Genomic DNA, 22,156 nt, shown 5'->3' on the forward strand with positions numbered 1-22,156 from the left:
CTAATATGATTGAGATGACAATTTAATCGTAAAAATAAAATTAAGATGATATAATTTCTTAAAAAATAACCAACTGAACCGTCCTATTAACTCACATATATGAACTAATTTAATTATTGAGACAAAAACTTCACTTAATTTGTTCACTTATTTGAATAATTGAAATTAAATTTTAAATAACAGCGATCTTTTACTTATGAGCTATGACCATAAAAATAATGTTATATTATCCATACTATCGCAAAGCACAAAATTCCAAGGCAGCTTAATAGATCGATTTTTTATCCTTTATAAGAGTGTAGTGTGTTAAGATAAAAATTATAATTAAAAGTTTATTATTGTATTTTTTATTTAATATAAAATTATAAGATGGGAAAATTAAAATTTGTATAAATATAAAATATATAAAATTATCACTCACAAAATTGAATATAAACTATAAGTTTTGCTTAAATACACATTTAAACATTAAATATATGGTAATTTATCTTTTTTTTTTATTATTAAAAATTCAAATCAACTTCGTGCACTTTAAATAATTTCACGAAATATTTTATTACCTCTCATTAGTAACATGTATTATATAACTCTATTTATCAAGATTATGAAAATTATTTTATTTTTCATAAGTCGAGAGTAAAAGTTGATCAGTTTTTTTTTTATTTTGAAGCAGCGATAGAAAAAAGGACGTTTAATGCCAAAAAAATAACAAAAATAAAAGCAATCTATTTTGTCTATTGCTAGAGGTAAAGGGGCTCTTCGACCAAGGAAGCATTCTGGTAGGAAGGTCGACCACTACATAAGTCGTCTTCCGTCTAGGAGAGAAGCAAGCTATCTTTCTTTGATCCCCCTTCCCGGGCAAGGAAGAGAACGAAAATGGACCGTAGAGAGTAGTCGTGGTTGATTTTGATTCGAGGATCTTACGCGGCGGAGCGAACTCTTCTATCGTGTTGCATTTTCTCTGGCGGATCCTCCCTCCCCCCGGACCGTAGTACTGGAGCGATTCGAGAAAAACGATTAGGCGCATATTCTATCCTTTCTACAATGCCTATAGACGAAGTGCTTCGTTTCAGATTAATTCTTCGCTGCAATAGCTTCGATCCACTCCCTCGGTGAAAAACCGTAATACGCCCTAAGTAATTCCTACCAGCAGACTTCCCTGTACTCGAAGTGAATTTGTTTGTCCTTTTCTCTCTCCCTTTAAACAATTTTTCATGACTAATTTTAAGATCCTATTTGACTTGTTTATTTTTTAGAAACACTTTTTATAATTGACTTTTCAAAAAGATACTTTTATGAAAGAAATGGTACTTGATTAATTCATTTGAAACATAATTTTGATTAAAAAAATTGTATTTGGTTAATTTTTTTTGTAAGAATCAAATTACGAAAAAGATAAATATCAGTGTATTTTTAATTTTAAAATTATTTTTTAGGGAATACTAATTTTAAATATCTATTATAATTTTTTATTAAATTAAAATATACGTATTAAAATTTTTGATCATTATTATTATGAATAAATTAATGTTAATATAATATTAACATAATGATTTAAATATAATTAAAATATCAAGTAAAATATATTTAAAAATCATTCCCAAAAAAATAAATCATTAAATAAAAAACAAATAAATATAAAAAAAAAAGTATTATAATAAAAATGTATACATGGATGAGATATTTTGGTCTGATACTGTGTGTGTCTTTTTTTATTATAAAAAGAATCAATTTTTTCTAGCTTTAGAAAAACGGCTGCTTCTACAGCACCTTGTTTCTTACAAAGAAAATGGGCAGGCTCTTAATAAGAGGGGTGCGTTTGGCGGCAACTATATAAAACAATTTGGGGAGGCTCAATTATCATCACGAGTAAATTTTGGGTTCTAGGGTTTCAAATTTGATCATTCACCATTGTCGACGAAACACGATGGTTTAACTTCTGTTGAGAGGCGATTTATTTGTTCTTCCTGGTACGACTCCCTTCATTTTTTACCCATATAATTTTAGGCTTCTGCTACTTTTATGTTTGAGTTAACTTGACATCAATTCAGTATTCCATAGAGAAGAAAAATAGAATGGGTTAGTTAGATGTTACTGATAAACTTAAAAAGAGCTCGAATTTTAATTTAAGAGTATAGAGTAGTTGATTTGTAAAATTCAGATGCGAACTTAGTATTTCTAGAACATGACGCACCACTAAAAAAAATAAATAAAAAAATGTATTAATTGGTAATTGATTGATTCCTAGTGCTCTAGGTAATTAATTCAACATTCAATCAAGTGAACTGGGCTTCATGTGCCCCTTTTAAGGCTATAAATTTGCCACTGGTCAAACCAACGTAGATAGAGAAATGATAAATGGTCGGAGTAGGTACATGAGTAGTTTAGTATATAGGTCTCTCATTCTTGTAGGGAGCATTTTTCCAGAGCAGGAATCAAGGAGTATCAGACTTTTGGTTAAGATCAAAATTTATTAATATTTGCTCGTTTCTCCGCGCAGGTACAGCAGTGGTTAAGCATATAGAGGTCTCTCATTCTTGCAATGAACTCGGAAAGGAAATGTAGTGTGACAACCATGGGCGACCAAGACCAATCTCCTAGCAGTTCTGGTGATGATGGACATTCTAAAGGCCAGATTCTTGAAAACCCACCTCAGGAAAAAGTGAACATTGAGACAGAAAGTGAAGAAACTGGCATTGATTGGATCAGCGAGCTACCTGACGCTCTAATTGTACAAATTCTCTCTCTATTGCCCATACAAGATGCTTTCAGAACATCTGTTCTCTCTAAACGTTGGCAATACCCCTGGACTTCTATAGACAACCTTATTTTTGACAACCGAAATACCAATTGGTCCAATAGAGAGAATGTGATTAATAAGTTCATTTCCTTCACAGACAATGTACTACCTCTCCTTTGCTGCTCTAATATTAAAAAGTTCTGTCTATATTTCCGATTTTGCCTTGTTGCTTCTTATAGTTCCAAAATTGACAAGTGGCTTGAAATTGTTTTGAAGAAAAAAGTGGAGGATCTTGACCTGGAAATATGGTATTATGATCAAAGCCCCTATGTCTTGCCACAAGTTCTCTGCAACAACTCATCCATTGTAAAATTTAATTGCGAGTTTTGCAGAATACCAGAAGAATGTGTACTAAACTGGACATCCCTGAAGAGTTTGACACTAACCTATTTGTTTCTTCGGGACGAACATGTTGAACAAATAGTAACAAATTGTCCTCAGTTGGAATTGTTGAAGCTATGTGAGTTTTGTGGTTTTCATCGCTTACATATAACTTCTCCAAAATGTAGGAGTCTGCAATTGATTGATCATGCCCATCCTGATGGAGATTGGGGTCCATTTGGCGGTGATTGTTCCTTCGAAGTAGTTGCCCCATATATTCAACATCTAAAGATTTCGGGGCATTTTGATAATGTGGAAATAAGACTTGGGGACCTTTCATCTTTAGTCATTGCTGATCTTACTTTCTCTGTTGATATTGTATATGACAATACCGTGGAACTTCTCTTGGCAAGTGTACGTTGTGCTAATGAGCTAATGATCCCATGCTGGTTTATCGAGGTAAGTTTTCAGCCAAAAACTCTCCAGTCTTTTTTATGCTGAATATGAATATAATACACATACATGTGTTGTGTCAGTGAGAACAATTTACAATACTTTTGAAAACCACATACCAAGAAATGTGTGTGCATTTAAAGTCAAATTATAATTAAGATAGACTAAACAAAGTCAGAATACTAAGGGGGAAAAAAAGAATGACACAGTAACAAAAAGAAAAAGATTCAATCTAGACAGCTCTGAATCTCCAGAAGAACTTAAACAATATAGAGAAAATTGAGAGCACGATGATGCAGGTGTAAAACTTGTCTCTGTAAGATGTATTGCTCTATAGTAAAACAGACGTAAAAAGGTAAAATTGAAATAAGATAGAAGGTCTACCTAATCTTGGAGTTTGATACCAAGGAAACACTTGTCTAGGCTAAAAGGCAAGTAATGGTAATACTCACTACATTAAGTAAATCATAGAGTGACTAGTTGAAGAATATTCTTTGAATAAGGAACTTTTTAGATGAGCCAAATGCACCCAAACAAATCAATAGCCAAATGGCCACTCGTTATTAGGATTGATGAGTGAGAAGGGACACTTGCATATATAGGTACTCTTTTGGTGCATTAATGAGTAATCACTCGTCGTTGGTGTCAAATCCTCTGTTGTCGCTGGCATAGGTCCCCACACTACTCGAATATCCCTGATTTGCTGTGAATGAAAAAGTAGTTCATATCCTCTATGAACCTCTCACATCATGAGCACCTACTACAGATGTTGACCCTCTTCTTTGGAGGTTCTCCTGGGTTAAACAAGCTCCTTAAGGCACCAGCCAGGTAAAGCAAAGATCTTTAAGCATCCTACTTCCAGGGGAGCTTTGCTTTTCCAAATGCATTTCATAAGCCAAAATGTGCTACTGCCAGAAGATCTCCTAGATAGACTAATATTCTTTGATCTTGAAGTTACCTACTGTGTTTCCTTTCCACAAAAGAGATTCAGGACTGGAAGATAAAGGGGGGCAGCTATGCAACTTATATAAAAGTGAGGACACGGTTAAATTCACAATCATTTTTGCTGCACCAGAGACCAAAAACGCAGTCCTGTTCAGATCACATTTCTGAAATTGTAGCATCTTGTGTTTGTGCAATACTGTAAATATATGGATACTGCATCTTCGGTGGTGTTTGGACTAGCCAAACATCCTCCCAGAACTTGTCTCCTTCACATTTCCAACTTGAAGAGGTGATGGCGAAAAAATAATTTTTGTGGACTCTAATATGCCTCCATATACCATAGGGACTGTTGCCGAACCTGGTCAGTTATCCAAGGGATCAGGCATGCATTTTTACCATAACGACACCTCCAAAGTGCCTTCTCTTCATTACTACATCCTCATAACTACTTCTGCAGTGAGCTGTTGCTCTGCATCTTCAATTTCTCTACTCTTAAGTTCTCCCTGCCTTCAAATTTGCGGTGACTGATTCCCAACTTACCAAGTGAAGGTTCTGTATTCTCTCTCTCTCTTGCAGAAGCAATTCCTATGTAGTTTGTTTGTCCAACCTTTTTGTCACTGAAAACATGCAGTGGAGCAAAGAGATAGGGTATATGGGATATTATTCTGAACTTAAAACAGTTTTTGTTGGATGTTATCATCACACAGTAGCTTTGTAACTGAATTCCTTGTTAACTATGTTTGTTTTCTAATATATTATAGAGACTATGGGGAAGTTCTGAGGCTAGAAAAAGATCAAACTAAGACCATAGAAACATTCTGTTGTCGGGTGAAGGGGTGTGAAGGGTGAAACTTTAACCCATGAGTTTGGGATGTTTTTAAGCCCTATAAAATTTGATATCGTGATACTTAATGTACTTACCTTCTACTCTGCTTCTCTCTCCCATTTAGATGATTTATGTGGCGGTGATAGAAAAGAAGAAAGATGTTCCATTTCTGATGCGGAAGTGCAAACGGTTGACGATAAATTCTTGGATTTCAAAAAATGCCATTCTCGGCATAGGTGTTCTCTTAAAGTCAACTCCTTATCTGGAGAATTTGACGATACTTCATGAAGAGGTATGTTTTCAACTGATTCTTGCTTTGAGATACCTTTTATATTCTTTTTCACTCTTTAATTTTTTCCCTTGTGTTTGTTTCATTATCCTTTACATTTTCAATATCACGTTTTGAGGCATAATATAGCCTTGGATATCAAGCTGTTTTATGTATAGCGCCCTTTATTACTGAAATTGTTGCCCATCAGACCTACATTTTCTAATTTCTAAATATATGCGACCATAGTGTTGCTGCACTGAAGACTCTTCTTCCTTTTACAATGAGTTATTAGCTTCTTGCTTTTGTTTGGCATAAAATATTACATTCAATCGTCTATTGATCTCCAACGACATCAATGGGAAGTCTTCAACATTTTTAGTACTTTCCACTAAATTACTATCAGTGGTCTATCTCAATGTAATTATACACCTTCTGACTAAAAAGTACTTTCATCTGTTTGTCTAATGTTTGACTACTATGTTGCTTATATGTCCGTCTCAGATTCTCTTCTGTGTGTTGTTCTGCAATTTCAGTACCATAAAATTCCATTCTAAAATCCATACATTTACTCAAGTATGTTCCACCTGTTACACTTACACTTAACCTGATTTGTGGTTCTTCTGTATCCGTAGGGAGATTTCTTTGTCTGGGATGAATACTTGGAAGAAGAAGTGTTTGATTGGTTAGGAGACAAATCCCTCTCCTTGCATGAAAACATATTCAAAGGCTCCTTGCAGAATTTGAAGCATGTTGAGGTTACTTCAAACTGTTGTAGTTGTCAACACAAAGCTGACGCAACAGAGCGCCTTTCAGAATTTTTGAAGTCCTTGCTTGAGCATGCAAAAAATCTTGAGAAACTGGTTATAGCGCCATGGCACAATGGATGCAATATCTCTTCAGCCAATATCTCAAAAGTGATTAAGAACTTGCTAGCTTTACCAGGAGCTTCTAATATTGCAGTTGTTTCCTTAGGATTGGTCTCCGGTTTTGACTTTTCAGGGGAGTAGAAACTTTTATATTGACCTTGTTTGTTCTAATATTTTGTTCAACTACTTTTGGAACTCTTATGTTTTTGTATGTCAGTGTAAAAAAATGTTGATCATCAAGTTACTGTGCAACTTAAAGAGGAGAAGCAATCTACTATAATTGATTAAACTTCTGTGGTAGTATTCAAAGTTGTTTTGCATTATCAATGTATAATATGCCGTATGTTCTATTTGATATTCTTCCTTTATGAGAGTGTAGTTTTAATGTTTTGATTACACATTGATGCCACTACACATTTACTACCACTAATAAATCATATTACTAGCTAAATATTTGATTATATCATATCAAAATTTGTTGATCCTCCAATGTTTGTTTGCACCTCCAAGGTACAGGCTCCAACCATCGCACCTTTGGATACTGGGGTATGGAAATTTGTCGATGTTTACATGATGCACAAACTTTTTGTTCCCCCTTCACAAGAGTGTTGATGTGAAATGATTACTTACTCTTCCTCTTAAGGTTGTTTATTCAGCATGCCATGCAACAAATATGTTCGGTCCCAGACAATCGAGTAGGCTCATTCTTTGGTTTATAAAGATCTTGTAAGATTGAATTTCATCTTATATAACAACACAACCAGCGCCTTAATAATTTAGAGATTTTATCAATAGTATTGGACCACTCAAAGGTATAAGTAGACATTAGCCTTGCTGGTCCGATCCCTATCGGAAAGAAAATAGAACCGCATTGCCCAACAAATCAAGCAGAAATTAGAATGAGAGATGGTTCAAATGATCGCATGGAAGAAGATTTAAATTCAAAAATTTACATCCTAAAATTTGCTACTTCATTGGGCCCTGAACCTCAAAAAATCTCTTATACTTTCTCTGTTGAGTTCCTGCTAATGACATAAAATACTTCTATTTACAGAAGAAGAAAAAAACAAGGAACTGGGTAATTTACTTTGAGCAGATACCAGTTAAGTCAGTCACATAGTTCATAGATGACAAACAGAGACTTGAACAAACACAAAGGTCATGGAAGAACTACTGTGCAGAAGATGCTGAACATATTTGAATGTAGATCCAAAAGAGTTCACATTCAAAGTGGCAACTTCTGTCCAAATATAGAAGGGATTAGAGTTCCATATATCATATATTTATGAGAGTAATCCTTTACATGAAAACAGACAGTGAGTGCAAAAGAAATGGCTACAACTGAACTAGTAAATCCGATATACAAAGCAGGATCATTCAACTTAATCTTAGACAAGCAATAATCAAGGAAGAACGATATGGCAAGTGATAAGTAACACTTAACATTTAAATTGGAGAGAAGCATACTGATGGCCACCAAATGAAGAAAGGAGCAAGGAAACAAATCTTTAAGAGAAACTGGTATAATTGCAGGTCACTACAGCAGCAAAAAAGTTTAAGAAAGCTAAGCTAATTTTTTGGATTGCTGATCTATAAAGCCAAACATCTTTAGCCTTTTAAGATTTCAAATAATATGCTAGCAATTGAGAAATCATATGGTATAGGAGGTCATACACCAATGCTGTCCACTTCAAATTTGGGTATTCATCAATTATGCACATACTATTAGTTTCCAACGGGAGCATGCTATACAAAATAAATGATCACCATGTAACTACCTAAACTAATCAGTGGTAAAAAGTAAAAACAGAACCAATACAAAAGCAGAGAGGAAATGAATCAAGCAGGCCAAGATCAGTCAACACAACCAACATCATTGAGGTACTAATATGTAAGATTACAAAGAAACAAAGATAAGCAACTGATCAACGAGGTAAACCCTACGCCACTACAATTGCTTGAATGTATATGTGTCGTTAGGAATGAAATACATGTGGTATTTCGTGCAGATTTTCCAATAGAGACTACAAATTAAGAGAAATGCTAAATGCACTAATATCAAATGCTTACACATTATCACTGCTAGTAAGCCATTTGTAAGTAAATCCATGTTAAAAGGGAGAACAATGGATCTTGCAATCCAAAATAATCAACATGCTCAATCCCAGCAAGTTATTACAATTTCAATCTACTCTATTGCACAGAGTAACTGAACTAAGATAAGAGTTTATTGTAGCAGTAACCAGGAACTATAAACAGTAACGGGCACATAAAAATGAGTAGCAAATCAATGTTGTGAAGTCCCTAACAATGTGCAACCAAAATTCGTCAAAATGGAGTACAATTTCCATTTCTATTCCCCATAAAAATAACAATTTAAAGTATAAGAACATGAGGCAAAATTGGAAATTTCATTCTAATACCGCTGTAGCACCTATTGCCTTGAGCTTTTCTATAATGGCATTAGCTTCATCTTTCGTTACACCCTTTTTCACCACTGCTGGCGCTTTTTCTACCAACTCCTTAGCTTCCTTTAAACCCAAATCAGTAAAAGACCTAATTTCCTTAATCACCTTAATCTTCGCCGCCGCATCAAACTTGTCAAGCTTTACATCAAAGATGGTTTTTTCTTCCACCTTTGCATCCGCAGCCGCTGCACCAGGGCCGGAAGAAGAAGATCCAGAGCCCAAACCTGAAACAGCAGGTCCATATCGGTTAAGACCCATTTTGTGCCGGAAGAGGATGGAGTAGTCATGCTTTTCGAGCTTATTCAGGTCCAAAAGTTGGTCGGCGATCCGCTCCAACTTCTGCGTTCGGGTTTCTGTAGCTGTGCATAGAGTGTAAGCTATTGATGGGGCACGGATCCGGGAAAAGAGTCTTGTCAATGAGATTTTCGAAACTAGAGATGCCATTTTCAGTAATTGCAGAGACTTTGTATTAGGGTTTTAGAGAAGTGGGAAGAAGGTGAAAGGAGAGGGGGGGACTGAATTAAAACGGTGGCGTTTTGTGTTGTCAGACAGTGTCGAGTTACTATTTGAAGATCTCTAAAATGTTTTGAAGTATTAATATTTTCATTTTTACGTCTATTAATTCTTAAATATATAATACATACTAATTCTTAGTTTGATACACCATATCAAGTGGATATCTCAAAATTAAATATATCCTATTTAATTTGAAATTATTTTATCCTATTTTCCAAATGAGATAAATTGATTTAAGAACACTAAGTCAAAGTATTTGTAATATGATTCATGCCTTCTTTTTTACCTTTGTAAACAAAATTGGGGTAGAAACTTACAGCATGAATATTGAACCTCCCCACTCCAACCACATAACCAATCGACTAAATTATGAAAATTCCTTCATATCGTAATCCAACCAAATAACCAACCAACTAAATTATAAAAAAAAAAATTATATCGTAATTCAAGTCTAATAGTGAATCTTAATTTGTTTATTTTTACTTTTATTGATACATAGTACCCAAAAAGAATTGGCTAGTGGAAAAGAAAATAATAACAGCACTACTTCCATTTTAACATTATTTTCCAAGTTCCTTCTCCTAGCGTCTTAAATTTGAGAAGAATGAGTAAATTAATTGTCGAGTAATCTATCATATAATATCACACCACATGTCATATGCTTCAACTATCTCACTGCTATAGTTCTCTATTTTTACAAGGTTGAAATTCCAGGATCCCTTTATCATAGTTAATCTCCAGCATCATTTCTGCAAGAAGGCTCGTCATCACAAGGAAAGAGCAATTTCTGTGAAGGAAACTCACATCTGGCCTAATTGAAAGTTGAAGAATGTAGCATCCTTTTTCCTCATATCCTCCCACGTCTTCAATATTTCATACGCTGAGGGAACCTTGGTTTCACTAGAGTTGTCATCTTCATCACTAGACATCCCGAGTTCTAACTGATCGATATCATCCAAGTAATCAGGTTGGTCATCAAAAGTTAATTCGTCATCAGCAAGCTCAAACATTGTGTTTGTCCCAGCTCTCTCATCTTCTCTGTGACTTAAGTGTGACATATCCGAAACTAACTCCCCATCAGCACCTTTTTCTCTCTCATCGTAGGCTTCATCACTACAGTCATCTTCATCAACTTGAACATGCTGAAGGGGTAATTCATCTGTATTTGCTGGAACACTGCATCTATATAGACTTCCATCCTTGTCAGCTGTCATAGCACTGGCATCTGTTAATTTAGCAGGTTCATCTATTATAAGCATACTTGACGTGCAAGATCCACAAACAGATCTCAATGCCCTGCACAAGTTTACAATGGTCGCGTCTGATCCCAAACTGTGGCTGCATATCACATCCAATAATTCTCTCAAACTAGAATGGCTAATTCTTCCATTGTTGCTGTTGAATAGGTCAATCCACTCTTGTTTACTGACTTGAAATGGAACATGAACCATTGATTTAATTAGAGCAAGGGCTCTTTCATGATCATGTTGACATGTAGCTTGACACAGAATCTCAAAGAAGAATGATGGATGAGGTATATGACCAACTTCCAGAATTGCATCAAAGGCATGCTCTAGCAAATGCACCTGCATCAACAATGAAAGCAGCTTATAAAAGGAAATGTTGAATACAAACAAACAGGATTTAATCTAGTCCCAACAACTGATTTTTATAAGTCCAAAACAGACACTCAGCTGGAACACAATCTTTCTTTCACTCATTTTTTTTCTGTCATAGCTCAATTGCAAGTAAATAATTGAAATGAGTTGAATCAACCTATAGTCCTACACATTTTGACCAGCTAAACATCATGATTAAGTTTTCTTTCTATAGGGAACAAGGGTGTAGTCTACTATTCGCATGTCAAAAAGATATCATAACTCATAAGATGCAGGTCCTGATAAAGAAGCCAGTTTTTCAAATTTTACCTTCCCAGCTTTTGATGCTTCCACCAAGAGGTAGGCATGTCTGCTTTGATCAAGCAGATGCCCAGCTAAAGCCATCTCCTTGTATACATACTCAAAGTATTCCCACTGGAGAGAGCAAGCAGAGGACTCAAGCATCGAGGTGTATGTGTATGCATCTGGACTAAGGGAAGAACTAAAATCATCCTTGCTAAGTTGACGACCATGACTCTCTGTCTTAGCCCACTCAAATAATTCCTTAGCTTTATAGAACATATCATTCTTGCCATAAACCTTCAACATGGCATTTATGATTCCTATGTCAGGTTTGCAGTGCTTTTTACTGTAATCATATATACATATACAACCATCAATATGTCCACCGTCCATGGATGATAAAATCATGCCAGAAAAGGTAACTGCCAAGGGTCTTGTACGACGTAGCATCTTCAGCTTCTCAATCTGCAGTAAGAGCGGAATGACTGGCATTGAGTTTGTGCATCAAAACATCAGCAGAAGATGAACCAAGCAGACACATTTACACAAAGAGGAGAGAAGTCTCGAAAATAAGCAGATACATTGTATGTTATGCCACCTTATCAATGAGAGTGAGAGAGAGCATAAATAACACAGCCGAAGATGCATAGTTGAAGGCAACAAAATTTTGAGGCATGTAATGACTAAAGATTGAAGTTTAAGAAAATAAAACAGAAGGAACCAATGCGTGGTACACAATGAATTACTCTACAAGTACTATAACCAACATTTTCTTTTTAAAGCTTATCATGACAACAGTCTTGGCTACAAAGGCAAGAGCCACAAATAGCTAACATTCCTCAATCAACGGGCTTGAAGAACTACCAAAAAATCAAGGCTAAGAATGCATGAAATTTTTAGAATGAAATTATTGCATTTCAATTAGAATCCAACATCTGCCAAAATAAGTATCGTCTAAACCCCAATAAATTTGTGGTATTTTAAATGACAGTCTTTATAACAGCCTGAAAAAAGTGATCTACTACATGCAAACCTTTGGTCCTCCAAAAAGTAAAAAATGCGCCTAATTTTTTTTATACATCTAATCCACTAGCGTACACTAAGCAATAGAAATGAAAACAGAACTTTTTTATGCAAGCAACATATGAACTGACTTTTAAGGAAGTCCAAATAATTATCTATATAAGTTCAGCTTCACTAGCTCAAGGAAGTCGGGATTACAAAAACCATCATAAAGAAAACAGATAAAGAGAAAGGTACCCTCACCTCCAAGAATGCTTCTTTCCACATTCCATGGTAGCAAAGACAGCAAGCCAGCTCATAATACACTGAAGCACTTCCAACAACTCCTCTTTGTTCCATTTCCCTCACCGCTTGAATGGCTTCATTGACTCTCCCCTCTTCCCAGAAAGATTTTACAAGAACTAAACGAAGGCGCCACAATAAGTCGGTAAGTTAAAAAAAATTGAGTGCTCTTTTTTCTTCTTTTTCTTTTCATTGGAGGTTGGGGAAGAGAAAAGAAACCATCTTACTTTTATAACTAAGAGCTTTTAGGGCTTCCCCACTTTTCTTCATCTTTCCAAAGAACTCATGGACAAGATCATATTTTCCAGATTGCAACATTACCTTTCAATAAAATTGCAACACGCTTGTAACACTTGCAATGCTACTATAACTACTTGGAAATAAATAACAATCATGATATGGTTAATACCACACTCCAATAAGTAACTACTAAAAATCCTCACTGACTGGTTGTTTGGTGATGCTAGTCTAAAATCTACTGTGTCAGCAAGTCACGCAATGATACAGTGTTTGTTATTTATTTATTTATTTTCTTGCTTCATATATGACCATTTCCTTTTCTCAGTCTTTTTTTTTTCAAAACAAGGAATGGAAGTTGGTAAATGAGCATTTCCTTTTCAAATACTAACAAGACAGATCATCTGAAAGTGTTCTCTAACTTGTTCACGTAACAGTAATCAAGGTGCAATTCACAATGCTGTTCGCGATTTCCTAGAATCATTCTATCTGAACCATGAATTAGAAGGAACACAAAAAAAAAGGAGCACAATTTTTTTTTAGTAAAACATAAGATGGATGACACCTGTTCAAGTTCTAAGCAGAAGGCAAAACAGTTACTTATAGTGATTGCTCCTTACAGGTATCAAAAGTATCTTATGCCTCCAGATATTAGAAAGTAATTATTTTGATTTCATAGGCTGTTTACAGTTTAAAAAAAAAAATGGAGTCAGGGGACATTCTGTAACTCAAAGCACTTCCTTAGAGATCGACTTCGAGTAGTAAAAAGTCAACTCTTATTAAGTGAATAAGGAAAAAAGGTATGAACTACCTCCATTGCGAGTCCATAGCTTGGCCCATTTGGCTTAAGACCATTCCTTCTCAACTGCTCAAAAACCCAGAACACTCCCTTCCACTGGCGGGATTGTACACAAGCATTTAAAACCTGGAAGCCATTTAGGTAGACCAATGAAGTCACAAATATGCAGCTTATCAAACATAAAAAAGAAATTGGAACCCAGAAGTAAAAACACTACTTTTCATCAGAAAAGAAAAAATACAACAGGAAGGACAACAATTACTTACAGCATTATATACCACAAGATCCGGTTGAAGAACAGGGTCCCAATTCTTCCTCCTCATATACTTTAACTTTTCGGGTTTTTGCTTCATGCAGTCAATGATGTTGATTAACTCTTTGAGCAAACCAGCTTGGCCAAGTGTAACTGCCACGCTATGGTAGGCTGCAATATCAGGGTAAATATGGGCATCCCCCTAAACATCACAAAGTGTTAGGCTCTCTCCAACCACATCACATGAGTATATTCAAGAAGAACCGACAGAGAAGAGTTAGGAAATACTCTCATCAAATTGAACACTTGAAGAGCCTCATGGGGCCTTCTTGCTTTCCCCAGAACAGCCAACAGTTTTGTGTACACGAACCTAAATAAAGCAAAGACTATAGTTTCTCTTTTTTCAAGAAATCGGAAGCAATAAATATATGATAGATTAAATACTGACGAAACTGTAGCTCTGAAACAAAAGCATCATAGTTACTTACATAAACGAAATAACATTTGGTTAATTGCTGATAAAACATTTAAACGTACGTACCTGCTTTTGCTGCGTCTATGTTCCTTAGAGGTGTAAACCCAATGTACAACAGACAAAGCGTGTCTCCACTGTCCCTTTTCACCAAGCCCTTGCACTAACCTCAGCATTTGCTCCTCAGTATACTGCAATCCAGAGTGTTTCATCAACTTAGAAAACTTATAATCCTTCACACCAAGTCCCGTCCCACTCAATCTACAACAAGAATGCAGAAAATTATCAGCTTCAATTCTTCAACCTACAGTGAACATGCAGAATTCACACACTTAATCAATAGTACTACAACATCAACAATTACAACTTAAAACCAAATTGCTAGAGTCGGATATACTGCCACATTTATCAATACCAGGAGCCTCAATTTCAGACTAGCTGGACACAAGTCAGGTATACTTGCACAACTATTGATACTACAACAATAACATGGCCTCAATTCCAAATTAGTTGGGGTTACATACCTATCAATGATAAACCGAATAGTCTCAGCTTCGCCTCTACGACGTTGTCTGTAATCCCAGTTAGCCCTTTCATTGTCGAACCATCCTTGCTTGATTTCAACATCATTATCCAAAAGCCATGAAAACTTATCTCTTTCACTCTCAATTATATTACTGAGCTCCCACAGATGCTCAGAATTCAATTTATCACCAGAATACACTTTACTCTCACTGGAAAGCTCTTGCAATTTGAGTTTCTCAATCTTCTCCCAAGGCCTTCCCACCATTCTTTCATCATTTTTGGCCTTCACCTCTTTCTTGAAGCTTTTGTACTCTGATTTAACGGCTTGGAAATATGATTCTTCGGCGAGGGCTTGTTTTTGGGTATCTGTGAGTGGTGGGGGTTCTTTAGCGGCTTTTTTTGCGAGGCGTCTGTTGAATTTTTGAAGTTCTTTTATGCGGAGAGTGTGGATAATTTTCGGAGTTGGGTCGACACCTTTTTGCAGGAGGTTTTGCTTTAACTTTCCGATGTCTATTGCCGGTGAGGGAGAGGGAATACATGGAGGTCCGGTGGAGGCTTCCATGGATATGGAGGAATGAGAAGTGAAGTGAAATTTGCAGAAGCAATTACAGGTTGGTCCTCCCCGCTCTTTGCTGATAAGACTACCACGAATGATTTTATTTGAGCTAACATTTTCTTTTTTAAAATGTTAAACATTACTACACTACTATTTCCACTTCATTTGCGGGACTATCAAACTATTTAATAAAATAAAATGAGAATCTTAAAATTAAATTATTTTAAATTATAATAAAACAACATTTTGTTTTTCTGGAATAGATTGCCTATAAATTGTTTTGAAACAATTTTCGAGTATTAGATGTCTAAAATGTTGATTTGAGAAGTAATATGAACTTGACAGCATAAATAGTTGGAAAAAATAAGTAATTGACAGATCATATATTTTTATTAGATAAAATATTCACAAATATTTTTTTCTTTTTCTAACTTCAAATTAAAAAAAGTCGTTTGTTTTTAATAACCACGCAACAATTATGCAACAAAAATCCATCACTGCAACGTTAAAGAGGAATTGACAATCATTTGGTGTTCAATCAAAGAACACACAAAATTGGCATTATTAATTGGGGCTTCCATATATGAAATAACAGAAATAATTATGATAGCTCAGACTAAATTCTAATAAATATAAAACTTAAAAAGATCCGTTCCTTTCACACAAACTCGTGCAGCAGACAAGTAAAAAGTATAAGAGGAATTGCAAACACAATTAGAGAGAGTTGAGACGAAAAATGGCAAGAAAAAAAACATGTAACAACTCACTCAATAGACAAAATAACTTAATTTACAGTACAAGAGAACTCTGGAGAAACCAGCAGAAAAAACCAATAGCCTCAGCAAATTTATCATACAGATCAGCACCACTACAAAAAAAAAGAAAAAGTTAAAGTCATCTTTAGCTCTTTGATTTCGAGTGCTTAACAAGCCAATCAATGACTGAGTCAATATTGGTGGAATTCTTGCACGAGATCATATAGCAGCACACTTCTCTATCAGTTATTGATTTCAATCCCCTGCAAAACAACATAATGTTCTTTAAGATAAGAGCACCTAGATATATTTAATGCTATAAAAATAGGAGGGATAGCAGGAGGGATGATCCAATCTTCTCTGCCGCTAAGATATGAGAAGGACATGCAGAGGTATTTGCATTCCTTCCAAAAGCTTTTTATACCATGTGAAAGAAGTAAATTTCTTTTCCTTCCTTTCCAGTTTTATGGAATTGGACCTAAAGTGAAAGATAAAACTTTTACCTCCCTTCCACTAACCACAACCATACAGTAAACTAAGGCCAAAAGGCCACCAATCGCTAGCTTAATACTCCGCACTTACATCTGCTCAGTCAAAGCCTGTTTGGAAAGGGAATCAGGCTTGTCAATTTTGTTTCCCAGCACCAGCAGTGGAATACCACTCAGAGATGGCTTGCTCAACAGGTCATGGAGTTCACTACTTGATATGCTGAGGTTATCAGGATCAGCAGCATCAACAACATAACTGCGGGGAAGGACATTTAAACATTCCAGAAACCAAATTAGCTCGAGGCTATAAAATAAGAATTCATGTATATCAAATTACAGTTGAGGTCCTTAAAATTTGTTAAAACTCTTAAGGGAGCAACATATTTAGCATCATTCCTTTAAATACACATAAATGATCAAGATCAAGAATTCCACCTATCGAAGGCATAAAAATATAAATCTGTCAAGCACCAAATAGGACAGGCAAACCATGAGATTCAATAAAACTGTTCATTAATAAACCATGGAGAAGATTCATCTCAATTCGTAATAAGAGTATCATGTGTTATCTTCTAAATGAGTGTATAAATGGATTCATCTCACATCTATCTGTAAAAGCAAATACAGTAATATAAGCTGGAGAGGAGATGCATACACTATAGCAGAAACAGCACGACAGTAACGCTCCCACATACTGCGGAATCTGGGTTGACCTCCAAGGTCCCACAATTTTATAGTGACATTTCCTTTCGTCACTTTGCGCATGTTAAATCCCACCTGAATACCAAAAATTTCCATAAAATTATATAAGATCACTTAAAAGTATTTAGCAGAGTTGGCCAAAAAGTAAAAACCGGTATGAGATCCTTTAGGATGAAAACTTACAGTTGGTATCATGTCTTCACTGTATCCACCAGTCTAAGAATAAGAAGAGAGAAACAAACCCATTAAGGTGTCAGATTCCATCAGTTATATGGAAGCAAAGCAAGTGAAACAATAATGATGAGCTGGCACTAGAAGGTTAACAAGGAATTTACTTACTGCAATAACATTTACAAGAGATGTTTTTCCTGCATTTTGCAATCCTATCAATGAAAGCTCCATTTCCTGCTTAAAGAAGAGGCTGGAACAAGCAAGTTTTGACATGAGGAATCATTTAATAAGAGCCAAAGGAGACATATGCATTTAAAATATTGGAATTCTGACATGCTTTATACTTTTAAGTCTACCTCAGAAAGAAGATGACAATAAGTTTCAACTGTCAAGTTCCAAACTCTGAAGTAATAATGAGACGCAACACCATAATTGAAAGACCTTACACTAAAAGTAACTACAAGATCTAAAGTGCTCAAGCATGGTGGGATGACACAAGACTGAATAATGGATGGTGACATTGTAAAATCTGTCAAATATAAGTTATTTTTGGTCGTCATTTCTGGAATCACCCAGTTGAACCTCAGGAAAAAGTTTTGTATATGATGAAAGGTCAAGGGGAAGCATCAATGGTTTCACTTTCATCAGTCAGTGTCTAGTCCATTCAAAAATATTAAAAGGTGTTCCAACCACATATATAGAGTTGATTTTTCTGATACGAGGTGGTCAATCATTGAACAGGCAAAGAGTCTGTCTACAACAATGACTCCGATGGAACACAATTCACTTTTTTGCAAGAAACTTAGAAAAGTCAAAAGCTACAAGGATTTAGGTGGAAAATGTCCAGCCAAATCTGGAAAGTAAATAAACCAAAAGGATACCATGACAAAAGGAATAAGTTATCAAGACCTTCTCATGAACAAAGAGAAAAAAAATGAGCGACCATATTAGGGAAAGAAACACGATTCAGCTGGCACAGGATCCTTAGAAGGAAAGACATGAAATCACTTCTTATAGCTAGCAAAAGATTTACAATCAGTACAACACGAATTGAAACACAGGTAGGAAAAGATTTACAATCAGTACAACATGAATTGAAACACAGGTCCTCGGCAGGCGGGAACAAAAAGTGAAAGAAGAAGATAGAAAGGTTCGGTCCCAGTTGGTCTCGTCTATAGATTTTCTTTCCCTATCCTATTGTCGAAACGAATGTGGTCATACCCAAGGACTATCGCATCAGCAAGACGACTTTCTAGTCAAATCCTTCTAGCGCGTGTGGACAGGGGCCTAAGTGGGGGTTTGGGGGTACAGACAAATCAAGTAATTTTTCCGTAGATCATGTATTTATATTAGAAAATTAAAGATATATATATATATATATATATATAGAGAGAGAGAGAGAGAGAGAGATAGATATATATAACTTTTAAACCCCTAACAAAGCTAATTGACGGCTCAGTGGTAAGGAATGGTCTATGGAAATGCCTTCCACGCTAGAGTTGTGGGTTCAAACCTCACTATCAACAAAAGTTTCTTTTCAAAAAAGAAGAAGAAGAAAGAAAGCATGTTTTGCAATATTTTTATCCTAAAATTTAGAACACCAACTCCGCCTCTGAATGTGGATGAGCACTACCAGTTCCGACTCCTAACCCTGGCTACACCTCTGAGTGTGGATGAGAACTACTAGTGTCGGTTGAGAGGTTTATCCTAAAATGCTCAAATAAAACAGATTTTTGTCATTTCAAACTACCACTACCTAAAAGAACAATCTTTTAATGTGCGTTGTCGTGTTGTTGGGAGGTGTAGTAGTGAAGTAGAATAGAGGTTGAATGACCAGAAACTTCCGCCCCATAAGTCATAACTCTTTCAGAAGTGACCAAATGGGACAAGATAAGAGACACGCTGGATAGAGTTGGAAAAAAGAAGTCCTTTTGTAGACAGTTCAACATCTGGTAGCCTAAAAACCCAAAACCTTGTTATGCCCACATCTGATAACCAGACTGAATGTTTGCTGCCATTGATTTCACATTCCAATTTCTTTTCCAGCATATGAAAGTGTGAGTGATAGAAATTTGTAAGATATGTGGGACTACGATGACCACTACTACCCAAGTTTCATGATAAAATGCAGACACACAGTACTGTCCCAACAAATCAAAGACTCGTTTGACTAAGAAAGAAGATGCAAAACTCCCATCTTTTTATTCGAAATTCCAGAAATCTCAAACAAAACAAATAGGAAGACACAGACAACAGAGTCATTAACCAACCGTTCAACAGACCATCCAAATAGGAAAAAAATGAAGATAGATCGTACGCCACATGACAAATTAACCTATCCATAAGCCAACAACTGCATATCAACATCCCCATATGTAATTAACCAATCGACAGCACACAAAATACTCAATAATTGGCACGTTATGACAAAGAGTATGCATAATAGAAAAATTCATCAACTAAGCATCAATCTCAATTTAATTCATATAGGTTATATGGATCCTATTTAACTTGATAATGTTTTTCGTCTTTCATCCTAGCCCTTCACGAATTATAGTTTGCAAAGTTCATGGTAACAAAAAAATATATATACCTTCGAAGCCAATTGAGAAAAGCTTCCCAGATACCCATGGCTGATGCGAAGAATCGTAAAAGAGAAAGATCTGAATATCAGTATAAAGAAGAAAGATCCCTCTCAAACACAACACAATTAAATACCCTCTCGGTATTTTTCCCCTTCCCCCTTTATTTGTGTATCCTATATGCGTACAAAATGGTGAAAACTAAATCATACGAGATATGGGAATAAATTATTGCGCTACGACATCATTCTTTTCTCATTTTTAGCCCTAGAAACTACATTAATTACTAAACAGCCATTAGTGTGAGCAGCTATATCACGCTGTCATATGAGTACGTGGACCAATCATACTGATCTCTTGAAGTAGCCAATAAGGGAATAAGGTGCTACGCGCGAGAAGGATGTGCGTGATGTACACGCTCAGTGAGGGTTCAAATTTGTTGGCGGAGGGGCAGTGCTAGATGGATGATTATTGGACGGCGGACGGGACCCACGGTATCTTGTATTCGTGGACGCATGTTTAGCCTAAACTCTAGGGTCAAAATGGCCAATTTGTTTAGTTCATTTTGATTTATTCACTATTATAATAAAAAGGGAAAATACATAAAAAAAAAAAAATCTAAAGCTGAATCTTTTTAAAGTTTTATATATGGCCTTTTTTATTGGTAAAACATATAATTAATATTTTAAATATTTTTCTTGATATATTAATTCTCTAAAAATATATAATTTATTTTATTTAGAGATATTAGTGGGCCTTTTTTATTTTTTTTTATTTTTTTCTTTTCAATATTAGTGGGCCCTTTTTTATTTTTTTTATTTTTTTCTTTTCAGTTTGTTGTGTTCCTCAATACAACTTTTTCTCCATTGAAATACCTCGTATTTCATTTTTCTTCCACTTCAAAAAAAATATTATTTGCATTTTACTGGTCCTTTACTAATCCGTCAAATTTAATACCAAGGTGATTTTATTGATGTTGATTTCGCTCTACATTATTGGTGTCGATTTCATAAATGTAAACTTTCTTAATTTTGAGTGGGCCATTTTGATTTCTAGATCTATTCAGATATTTCTATTAGAATTTATATTTTTTTAATCAACTTTAGTATGTAATCTTTATTTCTTATTTGAGTTGTCTAGAAAAACTTGGCTTAAAAAAATATCATTTTGCAAGAGGGTAAATGCGTGGGGTGGATTCGAAGAAGATAATGTGAATATTATGGTGAATAATTTCATTCTAGTTATTTAAAAAAATGTTAAATAATGTAGAAGAAAAGTAAATATTGAAGGTTGAAATGGTGAACAACAAGGAAGAAGAAATAGAGGGGTGGGGGTATGCATTTATAAATTAATTAATTGATATAATTAATATTAAAAAGTGTTAATAGAAAATAGTGAATAAGTAAGAAAAAATTAAAAATTAATGACGTGGTACCTACATGGTTATGATGTGGCGCTTACGTGACTATAATGTGGCGGGTGAGAGTGATGTTACAGTCTTAAGGTGAAAAAAAATCACTTCGAAGATGATAAGGAGGTATTCAAACGTCCGTGTAATTTAAGTACCAAAGTAAATTTTGCCACCAAATTTAGGGGGGAGTTTTTTTTGTATTTTTCGCTAATAACAAAGAAAATTCACTTTTACCATGTCAAAGATATTACTCTGTGTTATGAAACTATATAAATTTAGAAGAAGAAGAAAGTAGGGAGAAGAGAAAAGACTTCTTATTTCTCTTGAAGTATATTTAGGATTCATAAATCTTTTACAAATCTTTTTTACAATGAAGGAAAACTCTTTATTTATAGGGAAAACCTTACTTGGTCCCCAAGTAGGATTCCTAACCATATCCTACTAGAACTCCACATAATTAGACATTCACTATAATATAAATTGTTTATAACACTCCCCCCTTGAATGTCGATAGATTATGTGCCTCGTTGAAA

At 35.2% G+C, this 22,156-nt stretch overlaps 4 protein-coding genes across 4 annotated transcripts; 1 reads left to right on the forward strand and 3 right to left on the reverse strand.

The window, feature by feature from the left end:
• Window positions 1-1,687: 1,687 nt before the first annotated feature.
• On the forward strand, window positions 1,688-6,771 carry LOC101263861 (putative F-box protein At1g49610). The gene is made up of 4 exons (XM_004231883.4): window positions 1,688-1,970; window positions 2,501-3,580; window positions 5,470-5,637; window positions 6,249-6,771. The coding sequence occupies exons 2-4, from the start codon at window positions 2,543-2,545 to the stop codon at window positions 6,621-6,623; spliced, it is 1,581 nt and encodes a 526-aa protein (XP_004231931.1). The 5' UTR covers window positions 1,688-1,970; window positions 2,501-2,542; the 3' UTR covers window positions 6,624-6,771.
• Window positions 6,772-8,575: 1,804 nt separating this feature from the next.
• On the reverse strand, window positions 8,576-9,549 carry LOC101263560 (uncharacterized). The gene has a single exon (XM_004231882.5). The coding sequence runs from the start codon at window positions 9,392-9,394 to the stop codon at window positions 8,894-8,896; it is 501 nt and encodes a 166-aa protein (XP_004231930.1). The 5' UTR covers window positions 9,395-9,549; the 3' UTR covers window positions 8,576-8,893.
• Window positions 9,550-9,918: 369 nt separating this feature from the next.
• Window positions 9,919-15,757, reverse strand: LOC112940952 (pentatricopeptide repeat-containing protein At5g67570, chloroplastic). The gene is made up of 9 exons (XM_069294606.1): window positions 14,958-15,757; window positions 14,503-14,694; window positions 14,250-14,331; window positions 13,975-14,163; window positions 13,721-13,834; window positions 12,900-12,993; window positions 12,634-12,791; window positions 11,395-11,832; window positions 9,919-11,052 (listed from the first exon to the last, which is right to left on the reverse strand). Exons 1-9 carry the CDS (start codon window positions 15,518-15,520, stop codon window positions 10,267-10,269), a joined length of 2,616 nt encoding a protein of 871 aa, XP_069150707.1. The 5' UTR covers window positions 15,521-15,757; the 3' UTR covers window positions 9,919-10,266.
• Window positions 15,758-16,232: 475 nt separating this feature from the next.
• On the reverse strand, window positions 16,233-20,408 carry LOC104645674 (ADP-ribosylation factor-like protein). The gene is made up of 6 exons (NM_001346439.1): window positions 20,224-20,408; window positions 17,799-17,880; window positions 17,643-17,675; window positions 17,413-17,534; window positions 16,852-17,013; window positions 16,233-16,532 (listed from the first exon to the last, which is right to left on the reverse strand). Exons 1-6 carry the CDS (start codon window positions 20,259-20,261, stop codon window positions 16,415-16,417), a joined length of 555 nt encoding a protein of 184 aa, NP_001333368.1. The 5' UTR covers window positions 20,262-20,408; the 3' UTR covers window positions 16,233-16,414.
• Between the last annotated feature and the right edge of the window lie 1,748 nt (window positions 20,409-22,156).

This window comes from Solanum lycopersicum, chromosome 2, assembly GCF_036512215.1.
Source record: "Solanum lycopersicum chromosome 2, SLM_r2.1".
Lineage (NCBI taxonomy): Eukaryota > Viridiplantae > Streptophyta > Magnoliopsida > Solanales > Solanaceae > Solanum > Solanum lycopersicum.